Source organism: Coptis chinensis, chromosome 7 (genome assembly GCF_015680905.1).
Source record: "Coptis chinensis isolate HL-2020 chromosome 7, ASM1568090v1, whole genome shotgun sequence".
NCBI lineage: Eukaryota > Viridiplantae > Streptophyta > Magnoliopsida > Ranunculales > Ranunculaceae > Coptis > Coptis chinensis.
The window spans coordinates 17536644-17562508 of NC_141462.1; the positions used below are offsets into that span (position 1 = coordinate 17536644).

The 25865-nt window shown below is 37.9% G+C and overlaps 3 protein-coding genes, 1 non-coding gene and 1 pseudogene across 4 annotated transcripts; 2 read left to right on the forward strand and 3 right to left on the reverse strand.

Annotated features, from left to right (window-relative positions):
* The first annotated feature begins 11260 nt into the window (after nt 1–11260).
* Nucleotides 11261–11450, forward strand: LOC147486355 (small nucleolar RNA U3; annotated as a pseudogene).
* Nucleotides 11451–12821: 1371 nt separating this feature from the next.
* Nucleotides 12822–14239, reverse strand: LOC147486356 (Glycosyl hydrolase superfamily protein). The gene has a single exon (XM_086573338.1). The coding sequence runs from the start codon at nt 14083–14085 to the stop codon at nt 12913–12915; it is 1173 nt and encodes a 390-aa protein (XP_086429464.1). The 5' UTR covers nt 14086–14239; the 3' UTR covers nt 12822–12912.
* Nucleotides 14240–14384: 145 nt separating this feature from the next.
* LOC147486357 (uncharacterized) lies at nt 14385–19697 on the reverse strand. The gene is made up of 4 exons (XM_086571674.1): nt 19489–19697; nt 18860–18948; nt 18112–18225; nt 14385–14997 (listed from the first exon to the last, which is right to left on the reverse strand). The coding sequence occupies exons 1-4, from the start codon at nt 19652–19654 to the stop codon at nt 14779–14781; spliced, it is 588 nt and encodes a 195-aa protein (XP_086427800.1). The 5' UTR covers nt 19655–19697; the 3' UTR covers nt 14385–14778.
* A 92-nt stretch (nt 19698–19789) lies between these two features.
* LOC147486358 (Reticulon family protein) lies at nt 19790–24116 on the forward strand. The gene is made up of 4 exons (XM_086572291.1): nt 19790–19937; nt 20008–20188; nt 23112–23323; nt 23597–24116. The coding sequence occupies exons 1-4, from the start codon at nt 19883–19885 to the stop codon at nt 23761–23763; spliced, it is 615 nt and encodes a 204-aa protein (XP_086428417.1). The 5' UTR covers nt 19790–19882; the 3' UTR covers nt 23764–24116.
* Nucleotides 24117–24552: 436 nt separating this feature from the next.
* Nucleotides 24553–24766, reverse strand: LOC147486359 (small nucleolar RNA U3). Its single transcript, XR_015203326.1, has one exon. It is a non-coding gene; the product is annotated as a small nucleolar RNA U3 (small nucleolar RNA).
* Nucleotides 24767–25865: the final 1099 nt, after the last annotated feature.

Sequence of the window (25865 nt, forward strand, 5' to 3'; positions counted from 1 at the left end):
CAGAAACTGGATGCAAATGCGTTGAACTGACCTTAAAGAACAATTAATAGGAAATTGGAAATTGGATGCAAATGTATTGAACTAATCGAAAAGAATAATTAACAAAAAATCAGAAACTGGTGCAACTGCATTGAACTGATCTCAAAAAATAAATAACGGAAATTGAAAATTCGATGCAATTGCATTGAACTAACCTCAAAATATAAATAACGGAAAATCAGAAATTGGATGCAAATGCATTGAACTAACCTCAAAACATAGTTGGGTTATATGTTGTGGGAATGTCTCGATAAGTATAGTTTTGCATTTAAAATGACGTTTATCTTATCTCTTTCCGTATGATTGGGAACTCCTTGTCATTTAAGTAGCTTTAATAAATATGAACTTCACTTTATTAGGCAATCTCATAAAACTTCAATCAAACTTCTATTATTAAACAACAAAATGAAGTTGAAGGGTTTTATCAAAAGTGATTTTTTTTTAATGGAGAGTGAGGTTTTCACGTTATAAGAAATTTGGTTGAGTGATCAATATAATATTAATATATAATAGTTCTGCATATTTGCAAATATTTTTCAGAATAATTAATATAACAACACCCATTCGTAGATAATATTTGAAGATTTCACATAGTGAGTTATGCATAATTTAAAGAATAATTAATAGGAAATCGGAAATCGGAAACTGGATAATCTTCGATGATCCCACATAGTAAATCAAACATAATTTACTTTTTATGTCATGTTTGCAATGGCACTACAGATAGATTAGTAGAAGTTGGTATTACACACTACATTGGATAATTAAAAGGAAATCGGAAACTGGATTCAAATACATAACTGAGCTCAAAGAGTAATTAACAGGAAATCAGAAACTTTATGCAAATGCAATAAACTAAGCTCAAAAAGTAATTAACTAGAATTCGGAAACTAGGTGCAATTGCATTAAACTATCGTCAGATAATAACTAACGGCAAATTAGAAATTAGATGCAAATCCTTGAAAAATATTTAACGGAAAATCGGAAACGGTATGCAAATACATCAAACAAATCTCAGATAATAATTAATGGGAAACTGGATGTAAATGCATTGAACTAAACTCAAAAAATAATTAACAGAAAATCAAAAACTGAATGCAACTGCATTGAACTAACCTCATAGAATAATTGGTAGGAAATCGGAAACTAAATGAAAATGCATTGAAATAATCTCAAAGAATAATTAACGGGAAATCAGAAACCAGATATAATTGCATCGAACTAACCTCAAAGCATAAATAATCAGAAACTATATGCAGATGTATTGAACTAACCTTAAAGAGTTATTAACGGGAAATCGAAAATTGGATCCAAATGCAATGAACTAATCTCAAAGACTAATTAACGAAACTTTGAAAAATGGATGAAACTGCATTGAACTAATCTAAATGAATAATTAACGGGAAATTATAAATTTGATGTAACTGTATTGAACTAACCTCAAAAAATAATTAACGGGAAATCGAAAACTTGATGTAAATGCATTGAACTAACCTCAAAGAACAATTAACATAAAATTGGAAATTGGATGCAACTGCATTGAACTAACCTCAAATAATAATTAACAGAAAATCAAAAACTGGATGCAACTGCATTAAACTAAAATCAAATATTGACTAACGGGAAATTAGAAATTGGATGCAAATGCATTGAAATAACCTAAAAAAATAGTTAACTGGAAATCGGTCGGATGGGATAACCGCATCATGACCTTGACCTCAAAGCATAAATGTCTGTTTTTTTAGCCTTCTCACATGAGTAATTACGAGTAATTAAGAACAAAAAATGAAAGTGAGTTTATAAAAATAGACTCTTACATGTATGCAAACTGTATAGAAATTGTAAACTATCGAACTAACCTAGAAAAACAATTAACGGGAAATCAGAAACTGGATGCAGATGTATTGAACTAACCTGAAAGAGTAATTAACGAGAGATTGGAACCTAGATGCAAATGCAATGAACTAATCTCAAAACTAATTAACGAAACATTGAAAATTAGATGCAACTGTATTGAATTAACCTTAATGAATAACTAACGGGAAATCATAAAATGGATGCAATTGCATAGAACTAACTTCAAATAATAATTAATTTGAAATCGGAAACTTGATGTAACTGCATTGAACTAACCTCAAAGAATAATTAATGAAAATTTGGAAACTGGATGTAACGTACTACATTAAACTAATCTCAAATAATAATTAATGGAAAATCAGAAACTTGATGCAAATGCATTGAACTAATAACCCTAAAATATATTTGTATTATATGTAGGGGGAATAAATGTCTTAAAAAATATAGTTTTGCATTTTAAGTATTGTTTATCATAATACTTTTATTGTGATTGAGAATGACTTGCTATTCAAGTAGCTTCAATATTATCTTCACCACATTGGGCATTCTTACAAATCTTCAATCAAACTTCTATTGTTAAACCTAACAATAAAAAGAAGTTGATGAGTTTTATCAAGGTTTGATGCTTCCTTTTTATAAAGAGTGGGCAAGAAATTTAAATGAGTAATTAATATAATTTTCATATCTTATAGCTATGCATAATTGATAATATTTTTTAGAATAATTTAATATAACGACACTCGTTCGTAGGACACGTTCATGTGATAAATCTTTTCAAGTGGGAGTAGTGTATATATTATTTGAGGATATGGAAACAATCGATCTGTTTTAGTAATTTGTACACATTAGTACGTAGGCTGAGCGGTGATGATTTACTGCTAAATCACCATAAATCTAATAAAACTATTATACAAGCTAGATCGAGTTTAAGATAATTCCATTTGAAAATTATTGATTAATATCCTAAACCACAAAGTGAAGAGGCTATCTCAATTTGATCCCTTACTTTTCAAGTACTTATGCACCATAATCGCTGAGCATTAACGTATTTCGGTTTATTTTCAATAAAAATATATTCTGATTCAAAAATTTGCAGCTAAATCACCATAAATCTAAAAAGACTATTATACAAGCTAGATTGAGTTTAAAATAATTCTATTTGAAAATTACAGATTAATATCCTAAACCACAAAGTGAAGAGGCTATCTCAATTTGATCCCTTAGTTTCTAAGTATTTATGCACCATAATCGCTGCTCATTAATGTATTTCGGTTTATTTTCAATAAAAATATATTCTGATTCGAAAATTTACCGCTAAATCACCATAAATCTAAGACAACTATTATACAAGTTATATCGAGTTTAAGATAATTCCATTTGAAAATTATGGATTAATATCCTAAACCACAAAGTGAAGAGACTATCTCAATTTGATCCCTTAGTTTCCAAGTACTTTTGCACCATAATCGCTGCTCATTAACGTATTTCGATTTATTTTCAATGAAAATATATTATGATTTGAAAATTTGTGTGAGATATTTTGTAAAGCCTTTTCAGCACATAAAATATTTAATAGATCCCGGGCGTATGCTCGGGTCCAAAATCTAGTATGAACTACATCTGACTTGATTCCAGTTCATCAGAGAACTGGATACGTAGGCAGCTCACAACAGATACCTGAGTTCAGTCAAATATCTTATACAAACCCAATTTTCCAAGATTGTAAGGTCGTGACTAAAATGCACCTTTACGGTGCCCATGTCAATCCTATTGCGAATCCCACAGTACTTCCTCATTGGGTGCACAGAGGTGTTCACATTCATTGGTCAAAATGAGTTCTTCTATCAGGAAGCACCTGATGCGGAGTTTCTGTTCTGCTCTCAATGGCTCAACCTCACAACTGTTGCCTTTGGGGAAATATCTCGGTAGCTTTACTTGTCACCATCGACACAAATATCGGCACTAAGAGCGGTCGGCTTGGATTCTTGGATGGATACGATAATTTGAGCAGAGGCCACATTGATTACTTCTACTTGGGTCTTTGGTGCGCTAAAGCGTTGTTAACTTTATAGGGTACCTCTTCATCTCCAAAACATACACTTACAAAAGGCAAGAGGCAATCATTAGCGATATTTTGTTACGTCTCCAACATCCGGGCGGTTCTTTGTGAAGAGACGACCGTGTGTGTGGGTGTTAATGCAGTTCTACGATGGTTTTTACTTCTCATTTTCAGATTAGTTGTTCAACTTGGATATTAGTTCCTTGTAAATTTGTTGTGGAGACGCAAATGTTAAGTCTTCTTTCGCAAAATTAGATTCTTTTTTATGCGGGCCAGTATGTGAGGTAGTGTTTATTTTCAAGTTTTTAACAATGTTTATTATGAAGAATTACATTATATCCAAATTTTACTAAGGAACACAAGCATGACAATGTTGCGACTTTGAGTAACTTAAATAATTAAATTCCTGCTCATTTCTAATCATGATCTCTACTGCAAAAGATTAATTCTTTTCCTTGTTCTGATTTGCAAGTAACGACATTGTGTCCTCCCTCCAAGTGGTGTTTGTTGGAATCTATTGAATGGGGACAATGTTTGACAGTCATACAACGGTACAAAGCTCGGCCAAGGCATCAATTATGCTGTCTCCTGATGGCTTGTATATGCTATCTTTGATGCTAACACACTAGCTGTCATAGAGCAATTGCGTTTTGCCCTGCTTCATTTGTTACTGATGGGCAACGTTGAACTCATTTTTTTTTTTTGCTAAAGGGTAATTGTATTAGATAGCAAAGAAAAAACAGTATACATTTGTGAGGGCCTTGGGTAGACCACTCCAACATACATTTCCTAAATTTTTAAGAAATAAATCTGAAATAGGTAGAGTGTTGGTTCTCTAACCTATAAACAAAATTAGGTCTATGCTCCCACCATTGCTTCTGGCCTTTTGCTAGGGTCGCTCCTTTCTTTGCACACAAGTCTGCTCCGAAATTTGCCTCCCTCCATGTGCTTGTTAGAACTATATTTGCCTTCCCTTTAGTCCTTTCCCAATCTGCTCTAACTTTCCCGATTGACCGAGTTGGTTTGGAATGCTTTGATTCTTGCCGTGGAGTCGACTCCACCCATATTTTCGTGAACCCCATCTCAATCGCCCGTAATACCTTCAACAATAGCTCTTGATTCAGCCACATAGTTTGTATCGAGCCTATTCCCCAATGTAAACTCCAACAACTTCGCTGTGTACTTCTGAATAGTGTTCCCCAACCTCTTTGGACCGGGATTGCCTCGAGCCTGACCATCTGCATTGATTTTTAAGTAGTCGGGTGATGGAGCAGTCCAATAACACTCAAGAATCCTTGGTGCTCGTCTCAGTTTATTCCTCAGTCCCAAGGCATGAAGTGCTTCCAATTCTAGGGGGTGTTGTCCATGGTGCCACCAGAGAGCTCATGTGCTCTTAGAATAGCCCCTTTTGATATGTATTCGACTGCCCTTCTTCAACATTCCCACCATCATAAAGAACTCGGTTTCTTGTCTTCCAAATATGTACAAGGCAAGCAATGGCTGCGGCAGACCATTGCTTGAATGATTCCTTTAGATAGTTCCATTGCTTGAAGGACAGAATTGAGAACATCTGTCCTCGAGTAGATGCCGGACTGCAACTTGAATGATTCCTTTAGATAGTTCCATTGTTCTTGTGCGAAAGTGCATCTGAAGAGAATGTGTTCCTGTGTCTCTTCATGCTGCAAGCACATGCAACACCTAGATGCAATTTTAAAATTCCTCTTCTTAAGCATGTCATCAGTGTGCATAATCCCCTGGAAAATTTTCTAGCCAATGGCTTGAGTACTTGGGTGCAACTTGGCCTTCCAAATGAATGTATGCCACTCACCTTTTTCGCCTTCTTTCGATTGCTTTCGTAATGCGGTAGAGACCGAGAATTTGCCATTGGTAGATGGCATCCAGATCCTAGCATCATCTTGTGTGGAATTTGGGGCTTGTAGGTCATTAACATTGACACCAGCGGCATCCAGAATCTGAATCATTTCAGCAGGGAAACTCCATTGTCCATTGCGTATGCATTCACTAAGTCTTGAGCTGCAATGCCCCCAAAAATCATCTGTCATCTGAAATATATAAGTGAAAGTTCCGGCTCCTGTCCAGTTTTCCTTCCATGTGTTTATGGCTTCTCCTCGATCTGCCGATGACCCAGTGTCGTATGCACTTTTGATTCCTTGAGAGCCCATTTGATGCCTGGCCATATAGTAGAAGTCTTGTATTTTGTCCACTCATCACTTCTTGCACCATATTTCCCCTTCATATACATTGCCCAGTCATTATTATCATTTTCTAAGCTCCAAGACAACTTCATCGGCATAGCTAGATTAATGTCTTTGAGTCTCCTCGACCAAGTCCACCCTCTTCCCGTGGCTTACATGTTTTTTCTCGGTTCGAGTCATGAATTTCTTTTCTGCGGGGATTTCGGACCAAATGAAGTTTCTAATAATTTTTCACACTCCTTAATGGTAGGCGGGCCATTTGTAAATAGCCAAGTTGTGGACGGGTATGCTATTGAGAACATGCCTTGCAAGAACAACTCTTCCTTGAAATGAAAGCATCTTGCCATTGACTAGTTGCTTTCTTCCTTATCTTGTCGACCGGAAGGGCTAGGTTTGCTTTAGTTAACCTTCCCGTGATGATTGGCACACCAAGATACTTATCTCCGGAAGGCCACCCTCTTTTATGCCCGAAAAGACCACAATAGATTCCATACGCATGTGGTCATGGGGCTTAGAAAGATTTTGCACTTGTCTTTGTTGATGTCTTGACCCGGTGAGCATTGATACCTGTCTAACAAATCTAGAAGAGACTTTAGACATCTTTTATCAAACATTCTGAGAACATAAAAATATCATCGGCAAACATGAGGTGAGAGGGGCTACAATAGTTTGTATGTGTTACCATTCTTTTGACTTTCTTTTGGGAGACTAGGTACTCTATTCCCCTGGCGGAGGCGGTCTTACGCAAAGGCAAAGAGGAGAGGTGATAGTGGATCTCCTTGTCGTAGTCCCCCGCTTCGTGAAATAGCCTCTTGGCCTCCATTGATCATGACCGATATGCAATTGTTTGTGATAGCTCCTTGAAGCCAATGAAGCCGGATGTCGGAGAAGCCAAATCTTTTCCACGGACCGGAGAAATTTCCAATCGAGAGTGTATCAAATGCTTGAGAGATGTCAAGTTTGATATTTGCATTGCCTCCATGTCTCTTGACTTTGAGTTCATTAATCATTTCTGAAAAGCAAGCCCAATGGAATGATGTGAGTTTCGATTGGAGATGAAACCATATTGAGCCTTTGAGATGATTTTTGAAGCTATTGGAGCCCGACCTAGAAGCCAAGATCTTTGTAATAATCTTGTAAGCAAAGTTTGAGAGGCATATTGGTGCGACCGATTAAGTTTGGTTTGCATTCCTCTCTTTTGGTATCATCACAATAAAATTTGCATTGTAGCTTTTTGGTAGTCTGCTTTTCAAAAAGAAGTATCTCACTGCTCTATAAACATCCCCACCAACTATGTTCCAGAAAACTTGATAGAAGTGTCCATTAAATCCGTCGCCCTGGTGCACTATCTGGACAAAGACCAAAGACAGCTCTTTTGATCTCACCGAATGTAGGTATAGACGAGAGCTCTTTATTTTCGTCTTTTGTGACTAGCTTTGGTATCAAGTTCAAAAGGTTCACATCTGATTCTAGCTCCACCTCTTTGAACTTTTCTGTATAGTGGCTGACTATGAATCTGCTGATATCTTCTTGATCTTTCAAAGTGACACCATGTGCATCTTGTATTTCTCTTATCATTGCTTTTGACTTCCTCATGTTTACTAAGCTGTGAAAATACTTGGTGCTTCTATCCACTTCTTTATCCCATCTAGTTCTGGATCTTTGTTTCCAGTAGTCAGCTTCTTGTTGTAGGAGATTTTCAACTTGTAGTTCCTGTTCTGCAATTTCCATAGCTAGCATCTCATTTTCATCTTGCTCAAACTGATGTTGAAGCGCCTCAAGATTGTGAGTTGCCTCTGTGATCTTTGTGCCCAGGTTACCAAAGACATATTTGTTCCAATGCTTCAGCTTTTGTTTAAGTCTTTTGAGTTTCCGTGATAGAATGAAGAGGAGTGTCCCTCAATAGGCACCTTCAATTTTCTTTAACCACTTCCAAAAATCAGGTGAGAAGTCCACATGTTAAAAAGAATCGAATAGAGCATTTGTAGGTTTTGGAATTACGTCATACCACCCTACCGTAGGAGGAGAGTGATCCGAGCAAAGCCTGAAAGTACTTTGTAGTTCCATCCGGGATACCTATCACACCGGTGAGAGTTGAAAAAACTCTATCAATCTTGCCCCCGACCTTACGTGAGCCTTCGATTATTAGTCCAAGTGAGCATATAACCAAGACTTGGAGCTTCAAAAGTTGATTCATATTCACTATGTCTCGGAAGTCCTCCATAGATGCAGAGGTGGGCCTCAAGCCACCTTTCTTCTCAGATGGGCTTAAATATGCATTAAAGTCTCCCATGATCAGCCAAGGAGTGTTTAAAGGGTTAAGATGCGCCAGTTCCTGTCATAAAGATCTTCGTTGCACATATAGAGTACTAGCGTGTACCATAGTAACAATAGAGCCATTACATTCAATAGTCAGCTGCTGATTAGAGCGATGAATGAGATTAGGAGCAGAAAACCCTTCCTTCCATAGCAGCCAGATGTTTGGCAGTTGCTAATTATTACTATTGCAAAAAAAAAGTAACACATAGCCCCAAGGACTGAATGTAGCTCTTAGAGATGGCATTGGAGTCTATTTTGGGTTCAGCAATGCCCAATAAGTCCGGATCCCACTCCTTAATAAGCTTGGAGAGCCTATTTTGTGTTTTGGCATTTGCAATGCCTCTTAGATTCCAAAAAAAGCACTTCATTTTGTAACAAAAGAAGTTTTTATTTGTGAAAGGGTGATAAGTCACCTTTTGCTCCTTTTCTTCTTAGACATGGCTGTCTTAGAAGAAGTTATGTTCTCAGATCGATGAGAGCTCGTAAGTAGAGCAAATTTTCCCGCATGTGAAGTTTCGTATCATCTTCTTGAATATCGCCCACCTCTCCTTGGCCTTGTCGGTGGTCTAGGTGGTGTTTGATCAACTTTGTCTTTGGGTGATCAATAGCACGAATGACCGGTTGCCTCATTGATAAGTTGTTGTAGTCGACTAGGAGTACACCTAACAACCGATGCCGAACTTGCACATGAAAGCGGTGTTTGTGGAGCATCATCTCTTTGTTTAGGGGATTCACTATTGACTTGTCTCTCCATGTTTTCCACGGTATTATTCAATCGGTTTGGACATTTAGAGCATCGAAAATTCTTCTTCAAACTCGGCTCGAGAGTAGTCCTCCTCGATTATCTGTTGAATCTATTGAATCGGATAACCGTCCCTCGATGTTGCCTCGTTTGTTTTGATCATCGAATCGGCTATTACCACTTTGCTTCCAAGTTAATTTCCTCATCCCCCGGGGAGCTAGTGAACCTCTTGTGGAGTGGTGATATGTTCGTCGGCGACCACAATCCTGACATTTTGTTCCCCATCTTTGTTTCCGCCCCTCGTCCTCTTGTAATTCCGCTAGTGCACTGAACTGATTTGTATTGTTAATATGATGGTTCACAGAGGGTGCTTTCTGGACCCAGGTTTGTGGTGGCCCTCCTTTCCTATTCCTTTTCTTTTTTCCATCTTTTGTCACATTTGAAGGACCTGCAGCTGGTGTAGTATCGACTACCACCTCTTTGTTTTTGTCTTGCTGCATCACTCCCTTTAGTCGCTTGCATTCTGTCACTAAGTGACCTACACACTTGCAGTGATTGCATAGTTTAGGTAGCTTGCTTACTTCCACAGTTTGCCAAAACTCAAAAGCTTTGGTCTTGACATAGATTTGATCAGGAATGGGCTTAGAGAGATCCACATCAACAAGCACCTTTGCGAAGTACCCATAATCCCTTTTCAGAGTCTTCTCATCAATTTGCATAGGGTTGCCCACACCTCTGGCAATGGACATGAGTGCCTCTGGATCCCAGTATTCTTGACTAAGGCGTGTGATTGTCTTTGAGCTTCTGGATTGAAATTTGGATTCCAAGTGTTTAGTCTCAGAGGGCAGCCATCAAAAACCCATGAGCCTTTAGACCAAACCCTGTTAAGATCTTCAACATTGTCAAATCTTATGAATAAGAATCCCTTGCCTATTGCCCTATTGGTGTAATAAGCAAGTCTCTTGTGGGTGACCATTTCTCCTTGGCTAGTTGCCTAACCTTGTCAATCGGTACTTTAACCAGATCAATCCTGCCAATTAAGCAGAACTTGCAATACCTTAAGCCACGCTCCACCGCTGCTTCAGGGATTGTTATTGCGGGGTACTCTCCCATCTTCTCAGGCTGAGGAAGATTTTGAAACTCAAATTGAGAAGGTGCGGTTTGTTTAGCCGCCTCTGCATAGGAAACTGCTGCTCTGTTTCCATTAGCCGCCGCTGGTTGAGCCTCAGTACGTGTTGTTACCTCATTGCTCACAAATGGCCTCTCAAACTCTGATAAATCCATTTTTCTGAAGGAAAGATGATCAAAACCTAAGTTTTCGATCAAAACCCCCCCATAAGGGGAAGTTTTCTATCGTATTTTCAATTCAAGTACAGTTTGAGTAGATGAGATTTTTCTATTCTGAGAAAGAAATGATGTTTGTTTACACTATTGCCCTTGATGGTGTGCGGATAAGTGAATCGCACTTACAATCGCAACCCCATGCCCTTTTGCTTCCCATAAGAATCAGAACTTAATAATAATAACCTGATCATTTGGGAATGCAATATCTTGTGCCATTGGGACAACCCAAAACAGTTTCAAGCAAACAAATCTCTGCAAGGAAGAAAAGGGTTCTGGTTTTGAAGATAAGTGTGGTGGAACTGATAACGTTGAACTCATGAACAATTGTAAATAAGAAACATTAGATTCAAACTGCCAATGTGAGAGGGTCTCCAGCAGCAAATCCAATATGAAAGTGTAGGATGGTTACTACTTTTCTTGATTATATCTGCATAAAAGATCGAAGATGATAAAAATATCTAGGTCCCAATATGGTTTGTTCTATCTCGTCTATAACGTATGAAATGGACTAAAGAGGTATGTATGTTCCCATTAATTTGGATATTTCAAGCCGTTGTCCACACAATTTCTTACTTACCAGTTACCATACTGGATAAAATTGATATCAGAAAGAAGTTAGGACAAGTTCAATCCTTAACATGTCAATTCAATAATTAAGATGTTCAAGATAAAAGGTCAAGAGCCAGTATTCAGTAACCTACAAGTTAAACCCGGCTTTATTGTATGATACATTAAGCTTGGTAGATGAAACAGGACCGGGCGACCAGAGCGTGATTAATGGCTGGTTATCCTGATGGGCTGAACTCTGCTATAGAGGATCGTTCTCAGCAGCCTTCTGGCTTCTGGGGTGGTCGTGCGGTTTGTCTGACAAGCCTCAAAATCCTTTTTGCTTTGTACATTTGAAAGCAGCGTCCACCTAATTTTTTTTTTTTTTTTTTTTCTGAACCAGCCGCATCTGTTGCATTATGAATCTCTTTCTACATGGTTTTTCTAACAAAATGGCACCATAACTCATGCCAGAGGATATTGTCAACTCCTGATATAAATCATCCTCCACAAATGATGTCAGGGATGCCAATTGTGAACAAATTTGCATAGTTGTTAGTTTACAGGTGAACAGTTTTCTTCTTTAGTTTCAAAAGGATCTAGAGCTCATTATACAGAGGCTGACTGCGGGCATTAAACATGTTTGAAACGTTGACACTCCAGTTAATGTTATTTGAATTACCACTGACCTTCAGTTTGTTTTTGCTGAGTAACCTAAGAACCATAAGATGCACCAACAAATTTTAATTACTCGGTTGATGGCAACAATTGTAAGAATCATTTATGCTGCAGTTCTTATGAAAGCAATCTGAGTAATAGTTTGTTGGGCAGATTAGAAGTTTCAATCAAGTTTGAGGGTTTTGACTCTGCTTTTTAGCTGGTTGCAGTGCCAAATTTGCTCAGAATGAGTGTGGCAATTCGATCAAAAGTTTGTTATAAATTGTATTTTGAGTTACTTTTGAGTTGAAACATTACAAGAACCTCCTATATTTAGTTTGCACAGAGATACCATTTAGTGGAAACCATATACCATACATGTAATTAAATTGTTTGAAAGCAGCAGTAATTGCGCTGCTACAGCTACATTTGAGTTTAACTTGGTCTGAAAGCAAGCAATACTTGCTACCAGCACAGTGTCATCAAAACTGCTTCTGACTTAAGTATATTAGATAGAGCTTCCTAGTTGTTAAAAATGTGTTCCAAGGGCTTCCTAGGAGTTCGAGTTTTCCAAATATACGCCTGAGAGCATCCATACTTGGTTGAGAGTAAGTACTATAAGAACCATTTAATGTTCTAGTTCTTATAAGAGCAAATTTAGTAAAGGTTTGATGGGGCAAACTTGAAGTTAAAATAGCACCTTCTTAATTAAGTGATTCCACTTCCACATCTACACTCAAAATCGCAACGACTTCAACCAAAACATCGCTGTAAACTTATCGAGTTAGTTCAAACATCATAAGAAACTCGAATAAGTATTCTACATACAGATGCAATTTAGTGGAAACCATAGAGTCATTTGAATTACAATGTATGGAACATTCAGACAAAAATTAACTTGGTCTCAAAGCAGCATCAATACTTCGTATCAAAAGATGCTGCAAATTCAATCAGAACTTCGTTATAACAACAATTTTCACGTTTTGAGTTTCTTCAAACATCATCACAGTCAGACTCATATATCTTTTACAAAATTTGCTATTCACTTAAGACCACAGACTACATGTGAGTTACCATACATCATACGTAACAACAAACCTAACAAAATTCAAAGACAATAGAATTCAATCTAATTACTGCACCATCAAAACCATCAGAACAACCCAGCACACAATCAACATCGACCACAATCCAGTAAACTCACCACGCCGAACAGCACTTGAGAAATTAATATGAAACTTCAGTGTGGTATTAGTGTACATAATCCCCCATTGCATCAACAGCTTTGAATCCGAAACCTCCTTCGGGTCTTCATCAAACAACTCAAAAATATAAGTCCCAACAATCCCATCCCTCTTCAATGGTGTTCCAAGACCAGACCTCAAATGCTTAACCAACCCCTTAACATACATCTCAGCATAAACCGGATTCGCGTCAACTTCTTTACTCTCATCAAAACTAGGCCACCCAGTTTCAGTAACAACTAATGGCACATCTTCATGACCAAGTAAAGCCATAGAAGTAATAACAGAATCAACCATCATATCGAAAAGATTACGATACCTCACCCCACTCAACAAATCATCTCTAAAATTAAACGGGCCTTGTTCAAATACCGCGTAACCAATCGGAATCTCGGAATCCATACGATACAAATTATACGGGTACAAATTAATCAAGAAAGGAGACTTACTCTCAGCCAAGAAATCCAACAATGGTTTCATCAAAGATTCAGCTACACTCTCTTGAAACTTAGCTGATGAAGGTGGGAAAGCAGTAGTAATGACATTAGCAAAAGAAAACGTGGTGGAAACTGATATTTTATCGATACCAAGTTCATGGAGAGCACGATTTACGTTGTTTATAGCTGGGAGAAGAAAATGTGAATGATTAGAAGGTGGAGTTGATGAATCAAGAACATCATTGTTACCAACAGAGATAGTAGTAATGTGTACTCTTGGGTAAAATGGTGTGACGTGATGGTTAAGCCAACGAAGAGCTTTGGATTGGTTTGAAGCGAGTTCAGGGATTAGTGTATTTGGTATGGAAAGGAGTAGAGAGATTCCTGAGAATGAAAAGCTACGGATTATGTCTGGGTCTGCTTGTGGAAGACGGACTGATGTTATTTTTAGTGATTGGAGTATGGGGATTAATAAGCTTTGGTGGGGAAGATGAGTGCCTCGAGATGTGTATGTTATACCAATGGATGGTTGAGATGGTGTTGGTGGTGGTGAAGAGAGTGTTGGAGAAATGAGGATGAAGATGAAGATGAAGATGAAGAGAGAGAGGGAGATCATTTTTGACATGGCTGGTTTTCTTGTTTTCTTGAATGCGTATGTTAAGGGGACTGAGAATCTGAGTTTGTTAGAGTTGTGGTGGCTTGGCGGTTACTTTTGGCGGGAGAGTGAATTGATAGAGTGCTCTTGGTGCTAGTAACTTTGTACAACACACCACCTATAGCACCTTGTGTCACTATGAATAAGAATTTAACTTTCAATGACAAACAAAACAACCTACACACTGTTTTCTTGTATCCCTCCCATTTTCTACTGCTATGCACTCCTATTTGAAATTTTGGTTCAAATTCTATATACCTGCAGTGGAATTCTGACGGATTGGACAATATCCAAAATCCAGTAACATTACTGTTCTTTTGATAACACATCATATAATAATAATGAGTTAATGACCAGAGAACATACTGAACAACAAATTACAAAATACATACCCAGTTACCAACAAATGATAACCTAATATTACGTCAGCGCTACAACCTTCTTTGTAGCAACTAGCAGCTACTGCTTGAATTGAAAGTTGAGCCCTTAAAAACGGTGACATAACTCAAAAGTCTTGATTGATGGTGTTAAAATTAAATACGAAAACTGCCTACAAAGTTATCATATCTCATTTCATATCACTCATAAAATAGTTGTAGCTAGGGTCCTAACTCACCTTACCTTAAATTTTGTAGAAACCAAAAATACTGACAGGCTTTCAACTTAACGCCTTTTACCTTTGTTTCTCCTGGATGAGACCACAGACCATTCATCATCAGTTTCAATTGTTCCCTGCTGCTTCCTGTCATCCACTACCATGGTTTCTCGTTTTGAATCTAACATTGATTTTGGTTCGTCAACTTTCATGAAAGTTTCCTCATCACTTGGGGCTTCATCTTCACCTGAACTTTCATCGTCATCTTCATTCATCACAGGCACCACCTGCCACATGAGCAATACAAGTTGAATTTTTTTTATAGGTAGCAAGATGTATTGTTATTGACTTGTGTATGTAGGGGCAATTTAAGTTATTTGGGAATCTGTAGAAACCACTGGAATCAATGAAGAAACATCATACTGCCATATGCGAGATGAACAATGTACCTCCTGAGGTTTTAAGTAAAGGACTTGATGATCAAATAGATAATAGGAAACATGAGATCATAGAACCTGCTCATCTGATGGAATGTGCGTTGTTCTTTTATGTTTGACAAGATTATTTTATTCAACAACGAAAGAGCTTTCTCCCGGACCTTATTCAACAACTTATTGATAGTCTGAACATTGGAATTAACTCGGTACAAAAATGCAGCTCTCAGTTTGAGGATTACCTTATATGGTCTCCAGATCTTAAGGGAGAGTTTTCTACTAAGTCGGCACATGAGGAGATCAGATTGAAGAAGCATGTTGTTGGGTGGAGTAAATTCATTTGGAATAGCCACATACACCCACGACCAGCAGCTCTAGCTTGGAAAATTATACAGAAAGGGATTGCCACTGATGACAGAGTACAGAAGGCTGGGATTCACCTGGTGTCTTGTTGTAGGATGTGTAACAAAAATGCAGAGACCCAGCAACATCTCATATGGGAATGCTCTTTCGCGCAAAAAGTCTGGCAATGGATTCTGCAGACTTTTAATATCAGTCAGCCTATCTTAACTCTCACTGATGCTTTGAAGGTTAATAACAGTTGGAGTGCACGAGTACAACATCTATGGAACTCATGCATTGTAGCTGGAATGGTTGCTATTTGGAAACAGAGGAACCGAGTACATTTCGACGACAAGAAGGCGAATGTTTGGGAATGTAAACTCTATGTCAGAACTCAAGTGAGGATCACTGGTAATCTTTCGAAGGGGCACAGTTACAACTCACCTCAAGAAAGCAGTATTCTGAAGTTTTGGAATGTGAATCCTAGACCCAAAAATGCACCTAAGATCAAAGAATGTTTTTGGATTCCTCCAGAACCTAATATTATCAAACTTAATACTGATGGTGCTTCCCTGGGCAATCCAGGTCCATCTGGTATTGGTGTGAGTTATAGGGGACCTATGGGGGACTTTAAGATGACCTTGGCTAAGAATATCGGCACTGGAACCAATTATCGAGCTGAATGTATGGCGATCCTTGAAGGCATTGAGCGAGCAGTGGCGAAGGGATGGGTAAACTTGTGGGTTGAAACTGACTTGGAAGCGGCAGCAACAACTTTCAGAAGTGGCAATCTCCCTTGGCAGCTACAAGCAAGATGGCAGAACTGTTTGAATAAGATTCATGATTGGAAGATAACCTCTATCTGGAGAGAGTGCAATATCACTGCAGATGTGCTGTCCAAAAAAGGAGCTGCTCTGCCAATCAATGAAGCAATCATTACTGATGGAAAACCTAGGCTACACAGATATGAAGTACCTTTTCAGAGGTTCTTTAGGTTTGTGTGATTGTCGCTACACCATGTTTATGAATGGTAGTAGTTAGGATTATCTAGCTTGAATCTTAGTGGGGCGCAGGCTGTTGCTCCTACTAATCTTTTTGTACTGTTCTTTTTTCTCTTTTTTAATCAAATTTTAATCTTACCGAGCAAAAAAAAAAGAGCTTTCTCCTAAAAGCCAGGAAAATATTAACCTATGTAAATGTTTTTCTCAAATAGCAATATAAAGAAGATTTGGTCAAATTTTTCTCTGTTTCTCGTTCGAACTAATAGTTTCAGGATCTTACTCTATGAACCTAAAACCAGAACACAAGACCTTTTTCTACTTCCAAAATTATATTTTTGAAAAGGCACAAGGGAATTTGTTGTATTAAACTTAAAATCTGAATACTCCTACACACAAGAACAATAAACAAACTCTGAAACTCTCTCTTACTTCACAATGACTAGATTACATGACTTACATAGCAACTCAGAAAACCTAGATACATGCATAGTATTTAGTACTTGACTCTTAGGATACCTACACGTTTATACTTTTAACTAGATACAAGAACTCTAGAAACATCTTGGTTTAATTTCCAACAATACTCATCTAAAGTTGTACATGGACCAACAATGAAAAAGTTGGGATTCAGTACAACACCTCAAACAATCAAGATGGGAAGTCAACGCTTCCCTACATAGGTTCTCGAGTGATTACCACATCAATTTGAGACCTTCCTAAGATTCAGTCGTTCAGATTAGAAAATACACAATCTAAGCCAATCATGTTGTTAGTTTGGTGAGACAACAGATGTGCATGGAATCATGGATGAAGCTGATTGCTAATGAGACCAGCTTCCAGGTGGGTAATTGTTCTAGGCTCCTCTTTCGGGGGGAGAAATGGTTCTTAGACAGATATCTAAACATGGCTTATAAAGAACTCTGCGACATCTCTTTAAAAAAGCCTAGCAATGTGCAGAAGCACGTTGTCTGAGGAGAATGGTAGGCAATCTTGTAATCTCCAGTTTTGAAGGGGTTCCTCTAAAAGAGAGATGTAACAGGTAAGCAAATTGCAGTGCCAGTGATGAGGAAGGCTGCAGAAGGCAGCTAGGCTTAACATCCTATCTGTTCCAAGGTCAATGTTCAAGCTACCAGAAACAAGAAGTTCAGCAACTTTGCAACCTCGGTGTTCCATATAAAAAGATATGGGATGCCAAGGTCCGTTCTAAGGTCGATTGTTTTCTTCATCTAAGCATCAATATGGGGCAGAACCTTGATTACGGATAATAGAAACTGGCAAATCATGGCAAACAAGTGCTACTAATTTTTCTCGAACACTTTGAGTTCTTTTTAGTTATTAATTTATCCTTTGCGTATGAAAAGATATCCTTTTCACATCAATTCAAAACACGCATTTCAACCCTGCTTACTTGTATTAGTAACTAATCGATGCAATACATTTTAGAAGTCTTCTGTTGTTTCACCAAATCCTTCAAATTAACCATGATTTCCAGACAAAACTATATTCTTTTCAGACGAATGCCATAAAAATTAAAACATAAGTTTGGGATAGGTGTAGCAGATAACTAATGTCATATATATGGAGTGAAAAACTTCTAAATCCCAACAGTTGTAACTACATTTACCTTTTGGCTTCTAGAGACAACTTCGGATGCAGAGGTAAATTTCCTTAGTCTTTCAATTGACTTCAAATCGCCACGTAACAATTCCTCGTGTATAATAATCAAGTGTTGTGCAACCTGATTGTAATCACAAAAGAATGAGTATTAAGCATAAAAAGGCACCCAACAACAGATACATTGTACAGCTGTGAAAAAAACTAGAGTAAATTCAACTCTGTTGTGTCCTCGTAACAATTATCATGATTCATCTCATAGTCATATATCCATATGGTAGTTAGTCAAGTGAGCGGAGCGAACATTTTTGGGAGAAGTGGGGGTACGTGGGACAAAAGGTAGTTCGGTAGGTTTCTGTCTGTCTGTGCTCACCTATCGCTCTTCCTCTCTCTCCTTTCTTCCCTCTCCCTCTCAACCAAACCCTAACTCTCTCTCTCTCCCTACCCACAAACCCATCTCTCCCTCTCTCTTCTCTACCCTCTGCTCACGCCCCCACTGCTTAGCAGTTATCTAGTATATATTAGCCTATTATAGCAAGACTTTCTTGTGATCCCAAACTAGCTACATTTTGATGCATACCAGCTTAAGTTGTCTAAGGGGCACAGCCAAGCTCTAGGGTACCAATTGGGCCTACGTGCGTCTTTGACAATGACTTGAAACAATTTTCACTATATATTGGGGTAAAAAGCTCCTAAGCGAGAATGGTGCCTTTGACACATACATAGCAAGTACACATATAATAAAGATTCAGGAATACCTGTTTAGGGCTTTTATCTTTAAAAGCCATACCGTGGTCTTTTATAAAATTTTTAAGTAGAACTTTCAAATCATCAGCATAGAAGGGCCCTAGAAAAAAAAAAAACATAAAAGATGTGATATGAGAAGAACAAAACAAATTTCAACTATGCATCAGTTTGTGACTTATCAGACTCTATCAGACTCAAGAAGTGGTTCAGGAGGGGTCATTAGAGACCATAATGGTGATGTGGTACTTGCCTATTCTGGGTCAGGTGGCATGAGATCCGTTTTGTTCCAGGAACTCAAGGCTATTCTTCAAGGATTAAATGGTTGTTTGAGCTGTCAGATCACAAGAATAAGTGTGGCTTCAGATTCTCTACGGGCTATAATGATTCTCATTGGGAGGGAGGAAGCACCATGGTACTGCTCCAACCTAGTGGAAGAGATTAAATGCACATCTTTAAGCTTTACTTATATTAATTTTAACCATGTGTATAGGGAAAGCCAAAAACTTATTTGAAAAGTGAACGATGTATCCCTTGAACTTGGCTTGCTAATGCTATTGTTAGGTAAGGGTCTGCCTAACCCAAAAACTTATTCAAAAAAAAAGTAAATAAAAAAATAAGAAGTTTACTCGAGCAATTGTACCTTTGGATTGAGTGAAGAATGAAAGAATATGAAAAGCTAGTTTAGGACGAAACAATTCTCCGGCCACTTCGTTTTGCGTTGCCAGTACCAGAGCAGTCCATCTAACATTCAAAATAATATATATTGCTTCTGACAATAGTGGTACGTACTCTGCTTTCAGTTCCATCTAAAAAATATAGGCAGAAACTGTAGAAGAAACTTGAAAAGTTTTATAACTAACTGTGGGCTCCACTTATAAACCCACAATGGCCCACTTCTGAGCCCAGGTGAAAGACGAAAATACCCTTACCAGCGAAGCAAAGCAAACAGTGCAAATAAATTAAGCTGGACTAGTCTAAAAAGTAGTAAAAACTATATATTTAAAACCAGCAGCGAGCTAATATTCATTTATTACATGGATCATCAGCGTTTGTTTAATAGACTTGATCAAATCCTTGGTGAATCTTTAAGTAAGTAAAAAGAAGTTGTTTTGTTTTCATTTACAGTTTAGATGATCAAATTTGTGTTTGGTTGAAACAGTTGCTGATGTGATGTTGTGGAGGAGAAGAGAAGTAACAGTTGGAATACTGTTGGTAACGGTTTCTACGTGGCTGGTTTTTGAGAAATCTGGATATACTTTGCTGTCCTTAGTTTCTAATGTTTTTCTGCTGTTATTTACCATTCTTTTTCTTTGGGCCAAATCTGCACAGATTCTCAACAGGTAATCCTCTGTCCTATCATTTATAGTGTGAATTTTTTATTTGTTGTGTTAGTGAGTTTTCTTTGTTTGTATTTAGGCCTTAAACAAACTTAGACAGAATTTGTAGATAGCTAAACTTTAGTAATTGAATCCAAAATCTTATAAATGCATTAGGAACAAGCACTTGTTTAGTTAAGAATGCCTTGGGAACAAGCTTAATGTACTTCAAGTATCATGTGGGCTGGCTAACTCTACATGAGTCATCCAAAGCAAATGGAAATTTTATTAGCTCCTTTGCATATGATAGATGTGCTGACCGTTCAAAATGATGAATAAGGAATAATGTAGGTTGCACTCATAAAGCAGAAAAATGCACAGCAAAGTTTGACAAATTATGTAATAAGATTAGGCTCTGATGGGTAAGGGGTGTTGTCATGTCCTTTTATAATCTCACTTCTAATGGCAATGAAGACAAATAGGACCAAAGTGAAGTTTAGAAAGTGAGAGTTAGTTCATGAGCAGAAGTCCAGAAGTATCCGTGCTTGAAGTAAAATTCTGATGTGGTATTGTGGTCACCAGTTGTAACCGTTTCCACTGTGGAGAAAGTAATAATACCAAGTTTGTTGTGTCCCATTTTCTCTTGTTTACGGTATAATTCCTCATATTTTGTATTCTAAGTTTCAGGAAAATTAAGGAGTGACTTAATTTGTTTTTTATGCTTGTGGAAAGAACTGACAATTGAAGTAGTAGAGAAACATATCCTCCTAATCACATGTCTATGACTATCAACCATGTTGTTTATTTGGACTATAAGCACCTAATCTCCTACTAAGAGGTATGTAGTAAGGAACCTAACAATTAATAGGTAGGTTGGTCTTTCACATTCACTGTGCAGACTTCATATATGACTTTACATTTTAGAACAATATAACTTTTTCTTGTCATTAAGTTTCTCCTATTGCATCGTTTGAATTTACAGCATTAGGAGAATTTCCTGTGCATGGAATATGATAGGGCCTGGCACACAGCCTGACCTTGGGCCTTCATGTCCATGGGATAACTAGTGCCGATATTGTCCCCCACTTAACCACCCATTGGGCTTGGGCCTCATCTAGGCCATAGGTGTGGGGTTTTATCCGAAAAGGCCTCGGTACTAGTTAGTGAGCTTCCCACTTTATCAACCCATGATGAACTCATTTCTTCTCCCATGTGGGACTATAAGATTTCAGGTTCACAATACCCAACAATCTCCACCTTGAACCGAAATCCAAGGATTTTCATTTGTTTATCACCATTGCACGATATCATGCCAGACTTTGTAGGTATTAAGAGGACAAGCTCCACCTCGAAGATCACTCCATGTCGTTGGATTCCACTCGGGGTACACTCTCTCGAGCATCCACGACTTCCAAGAAGCACCATAGTGTACGGAGAAGCAACTCTATCTGAGTTGTCCCAACCGAACAATCTCCACCTTGAACCGAAATCCAAGGATCTTCATTTGTTCATCACCATTGCACGATATCATGCCAGACTTTGTAGGTGTTGAGAGGACAAGCTCCACCTCGAAGATCACTTCATGTCGTTGGATTCCACTCGGGGTACACCCTCTCGAGCATCCACGACTTCCAAGAGCGCCATAGTGTACGGAGAAGCAACTCCATCTGAGTTGTCGCTGAGCCGAACCTGGCTCTGATACCATTTGATAGGGCCTAGCACACAGTCTGACCTTGGGCCTTCATGCTCATGGGATAATTAGTACCGATATTGTCCCCCACTTAACTACCCATTAGGCTTGGGCCTCATCTAGGCCATAGGTGTGGGGTTTTATCCAAAAAGGCCTCGGTACTAGTTAGTGAGCTTCCCACTTTATCAACCCATGATGAATTCATTTCTTCTCCCATATGGGACTATAAGATTTCAGGTTCACAATACCCAACAGAATACCTTTTATTACAATCCTCAGTTCTCTCACAGTATGCAGATGGCTTGGGGGTGTATTTGAAGTGAGAGTTATACTGAGAAATTGAAAATACGTGTTGAGAGATCTAACAAAGATAAGAATTTTGGAGCTCTTTCCACTTCGTGCTTGTGTTTTGTTTGCATATCAGTCAACTCCAAAGGCTTGTAGCTATACCATTCTAATTATGACATATAGTTAACGAAAGTGAAATGAATGCTTCCAAGTTTTCCCCTTGCCAATGATATATTGTCCTGTTTTAATTGGTGTAGTCAGCATGCTTAGCTGAGAATATGTGTAGGCAGTGGTATATCTTTGTAGCTATTCATGCTTGTAGAGTAGAAGTCCTCTGTTCAGTAGAGATGGCATGACATCCATATACATATCTTTAATCTTCCAGTCCTTCCATGTAAAGCTTTTACATACTTGTGTCTGGGTGTTTACACCAAGTAATCTCTTCTTTCACTAAATATCAAGCAGTTGAGACTTTGGACAATTTGAGTTTACACTTTACAGTGGTAGTCTGTATACAAGGATCTGGTGAAAATAAATTGTAGGATTCGATATAGAATAGACATAAGGCTCGAAACTCAGAATAACAATGGAAAGTCATGAAAAATACCTTTAACCGTGTTTTAGTATGTTGTAAATGATTTAGTTGTTTGTTGTTTTTTTGGTACCCTACTGGGACTTTCTGCATCTTGGTATCCATAATTATTGTGAGCTTGTCAATTAAGAAAGATGTAAAGCACATTTTTGTACAATGTCCAAACCTGTTTTTTTAAATGACAAACTAATCTATTAGACCATAAATTTCTGATTCACTACTAAATACACATGGGAATCATCCATATTCACTTAATGTAGTGGTTTGGAATATTATTATGCTGATTTGTGGAAACAAGTACCATGCCATTACAGGTGTCTGTGTCTTTAGTGATATGTAAACCAATATCTTACAAGATAAATTGATCTTGAATACAGACCAGCCCCTCCTCTACCAGATTTACAGCTGTCAGAAGACGTGATAAATGAAGCCGCAGCTTTCATTCGTGCTCAGGTGAATACATTGCTTGCAGTTTCCAGGGATGTTACCCTAGGCAAGGACTCAAAATTGTTTTTCAAAGTAGCTGCGTGCATGTGGCTTATCTCAGTTGTTGGCGGTTGGACTGATTTGCTTACTTTGGGTTACACAAGTAAGTTTTCAAAACCTCACTTCATTTAAAGCTTGCTTGTTCCATAACAACTGGGTACGAAAAATACTAATAATAATAATAAAAAAGAGTTGAGGCAGTATGCAGAAAGTATTCAAGGATGAAATTCTTGAGATTTACATGGGGTCCATAACGACATATCAGAGATATTAGTGGATGCTACCAGATTGATTTGTTTTCCTTGAGACTCTGATGCTTCTGAGTTTATTATACTGTATTCTATTATCTGGATTTTAAGCCGTTGCTTATTAGCAGGTGTGGTTGTTCTTCTTACTGTTCCTGCACTGTACCAGAAGTATGAAGATCAGATCGACAAATATGTGATAATGGCATATAAAGAGTTGCAGAGATTCTATGTAAAGTTAGATGCAGGTCTCAGTAAAATCAGAACTTTGATATTGGAGAAGAGGAAACTATGCTAATTCCTTCCTTTCCTTTAGTTTGTTTTTACTTGAAAGAGAGCTTTTTCTAAACGCTTTTGCGACTGTGCGGTGGTGGGGGAGTGCATTTTTTCTGTTCTCTCACCTTTTCCTTTTTTTCCGTCGTTTTTACTTCAATTTGTCATGCCTCAGCTGGAAGGTTGTCTGTTGGGCTTGTGGCAAAAGAGTGTGTTTTCTACCAATGAACCTTTGGATTTAAGGGTATGTGTTGGTTGGTGTTGGTATGTAGATAATTTGGGAAACTTTTGTTGTTAGAACTGTCACAAAAGTAGTACTATAAACGCTATCGATGAAGGATGAATTAGTACTATAATACACTTAATCAGTTGGCTTTATCACCATGACACCATTACTTCTTTTTTGTATATGAGTGGAAACATGTGTATCTGAAGAATACTTCAAACAGTTCAAAGTATACCCAGTTCAAAAATATGCATTGGGATAATTTTTTTTTCATAACATATATCAGTGTACTTTTTATTCACTAACCTTTACAGAAGGTTGTTCAAATTTGAATCTGATGATTGCTCATGGTCAGCACTACTGTGCCTGATAACACACACACACATAATACTGACTCTTTGAGCCTGTCGCACAATTAGAAAACCACCTCAATAACCTGAAGTAAATAGTCTCCTCTCATCTGTACGTGCTGGTATTTTGTGTAAAACCTACAGTGTATTTCAGCAACACTGAAACTCAGCTAAAACACGTCGTATTTTAGTGACGGGTAGAAGAATATTTATGGAATAAAAAGCAAAAAGATTTTGAAGCTTGTCAGACAACCGCACGACCACCCCAGTAGCCCAAAGGCTGCTGAGAACGATCCTCTATAGCAAAGTGAGCCCATCTGGATCACCAGCCATTAATCACGCTCTGGTCGCCCGGTCCTGTTTCATCTACCAAGCTTTGGTTACCGTCTCTTGATTACTCAAGGAAACAGAGGTACTTCCCTATAGAACAGATCCTGTTCAAGTAAGGTCGTGACTATCACTTCCACAGAAGACTTTAAATACTTAACTATACAACATTATCTTAACGATATGGGACTAAAAGCTAACATTTTGGCTGTTACTAAAATTTAGGAACTAAGAGATATTTTTAAAAGTATACCTCTGACTCAAGGTAAGCTCGGTTAAATTTGTTGCTTACTAGACAAAAGCATGGACTTGCTATACCAAATCAGACATTAGGAAGCAATGAAATGGAGACGTTGAACACTTCAACTGAAACTATTGACTCACTTTCAACCACAAGATCACATTGAAAAAGACAATATGAAAATGCATTAAGAGAATGTTGGCACGAATTATGACGTGATTTCTAGCCAGTGAGAAGCATTAACAACCTGAAAATCGTGCCGTCTTTCTTTATTTTAGAGCTTCATATACATACTCAATCATGTGGGTTGATAATCATAGCTGAAAAGGTTGTCCTGGACGCCTGTGTGATTTCTTATTTTAACACGACACAAACACGACTAAACATCTTTTTTTTTTGGATAAGTTGATTTTATTGGAAAGGAGTGCAAAAACGCACAAGTACAGGAGTGAGTGAGTACCTCACTTGTGATGGCGTGAATTACAGAGAAGAAAAACAAGAAAAAGTGATTAACTCCCTATTACAAGAGTTCCCCCTCGGGTCCCCTAAGCACATTTGTCCAGTCTAACACCAGTTCTCTGAAGTGGAAGTTACATACTTACGTCCATCCTCCATATCCTCCATGTTAGATAGCCAAAACCAACATAAACCCATAAGCTCCAGCACAGTGAGTTATGAATCGAAAGCTCCGTGCTCCGAAAGATATGATGGTTCCTTGCCTTCCATATTGCCCATATTCCTGCACGGTAGAATGCTCCATAGGCACTACACGGCTAAACATCTTTAGACCCTATACACCAGTTAACAAATAGACACTGGCTTTCTTCGTTTCATTGTAGAAAATAAGCATTCTCTTTACAGCAATGATCCTTTAACATTTCACACCAAAAGGATATTGAGCTGTTCCATACCGTCTAATCGTAACTGGTGATTTCACTATATTTACAAGAAAGTGTTTTCACATTTTCTCAAGAAACAAAAAA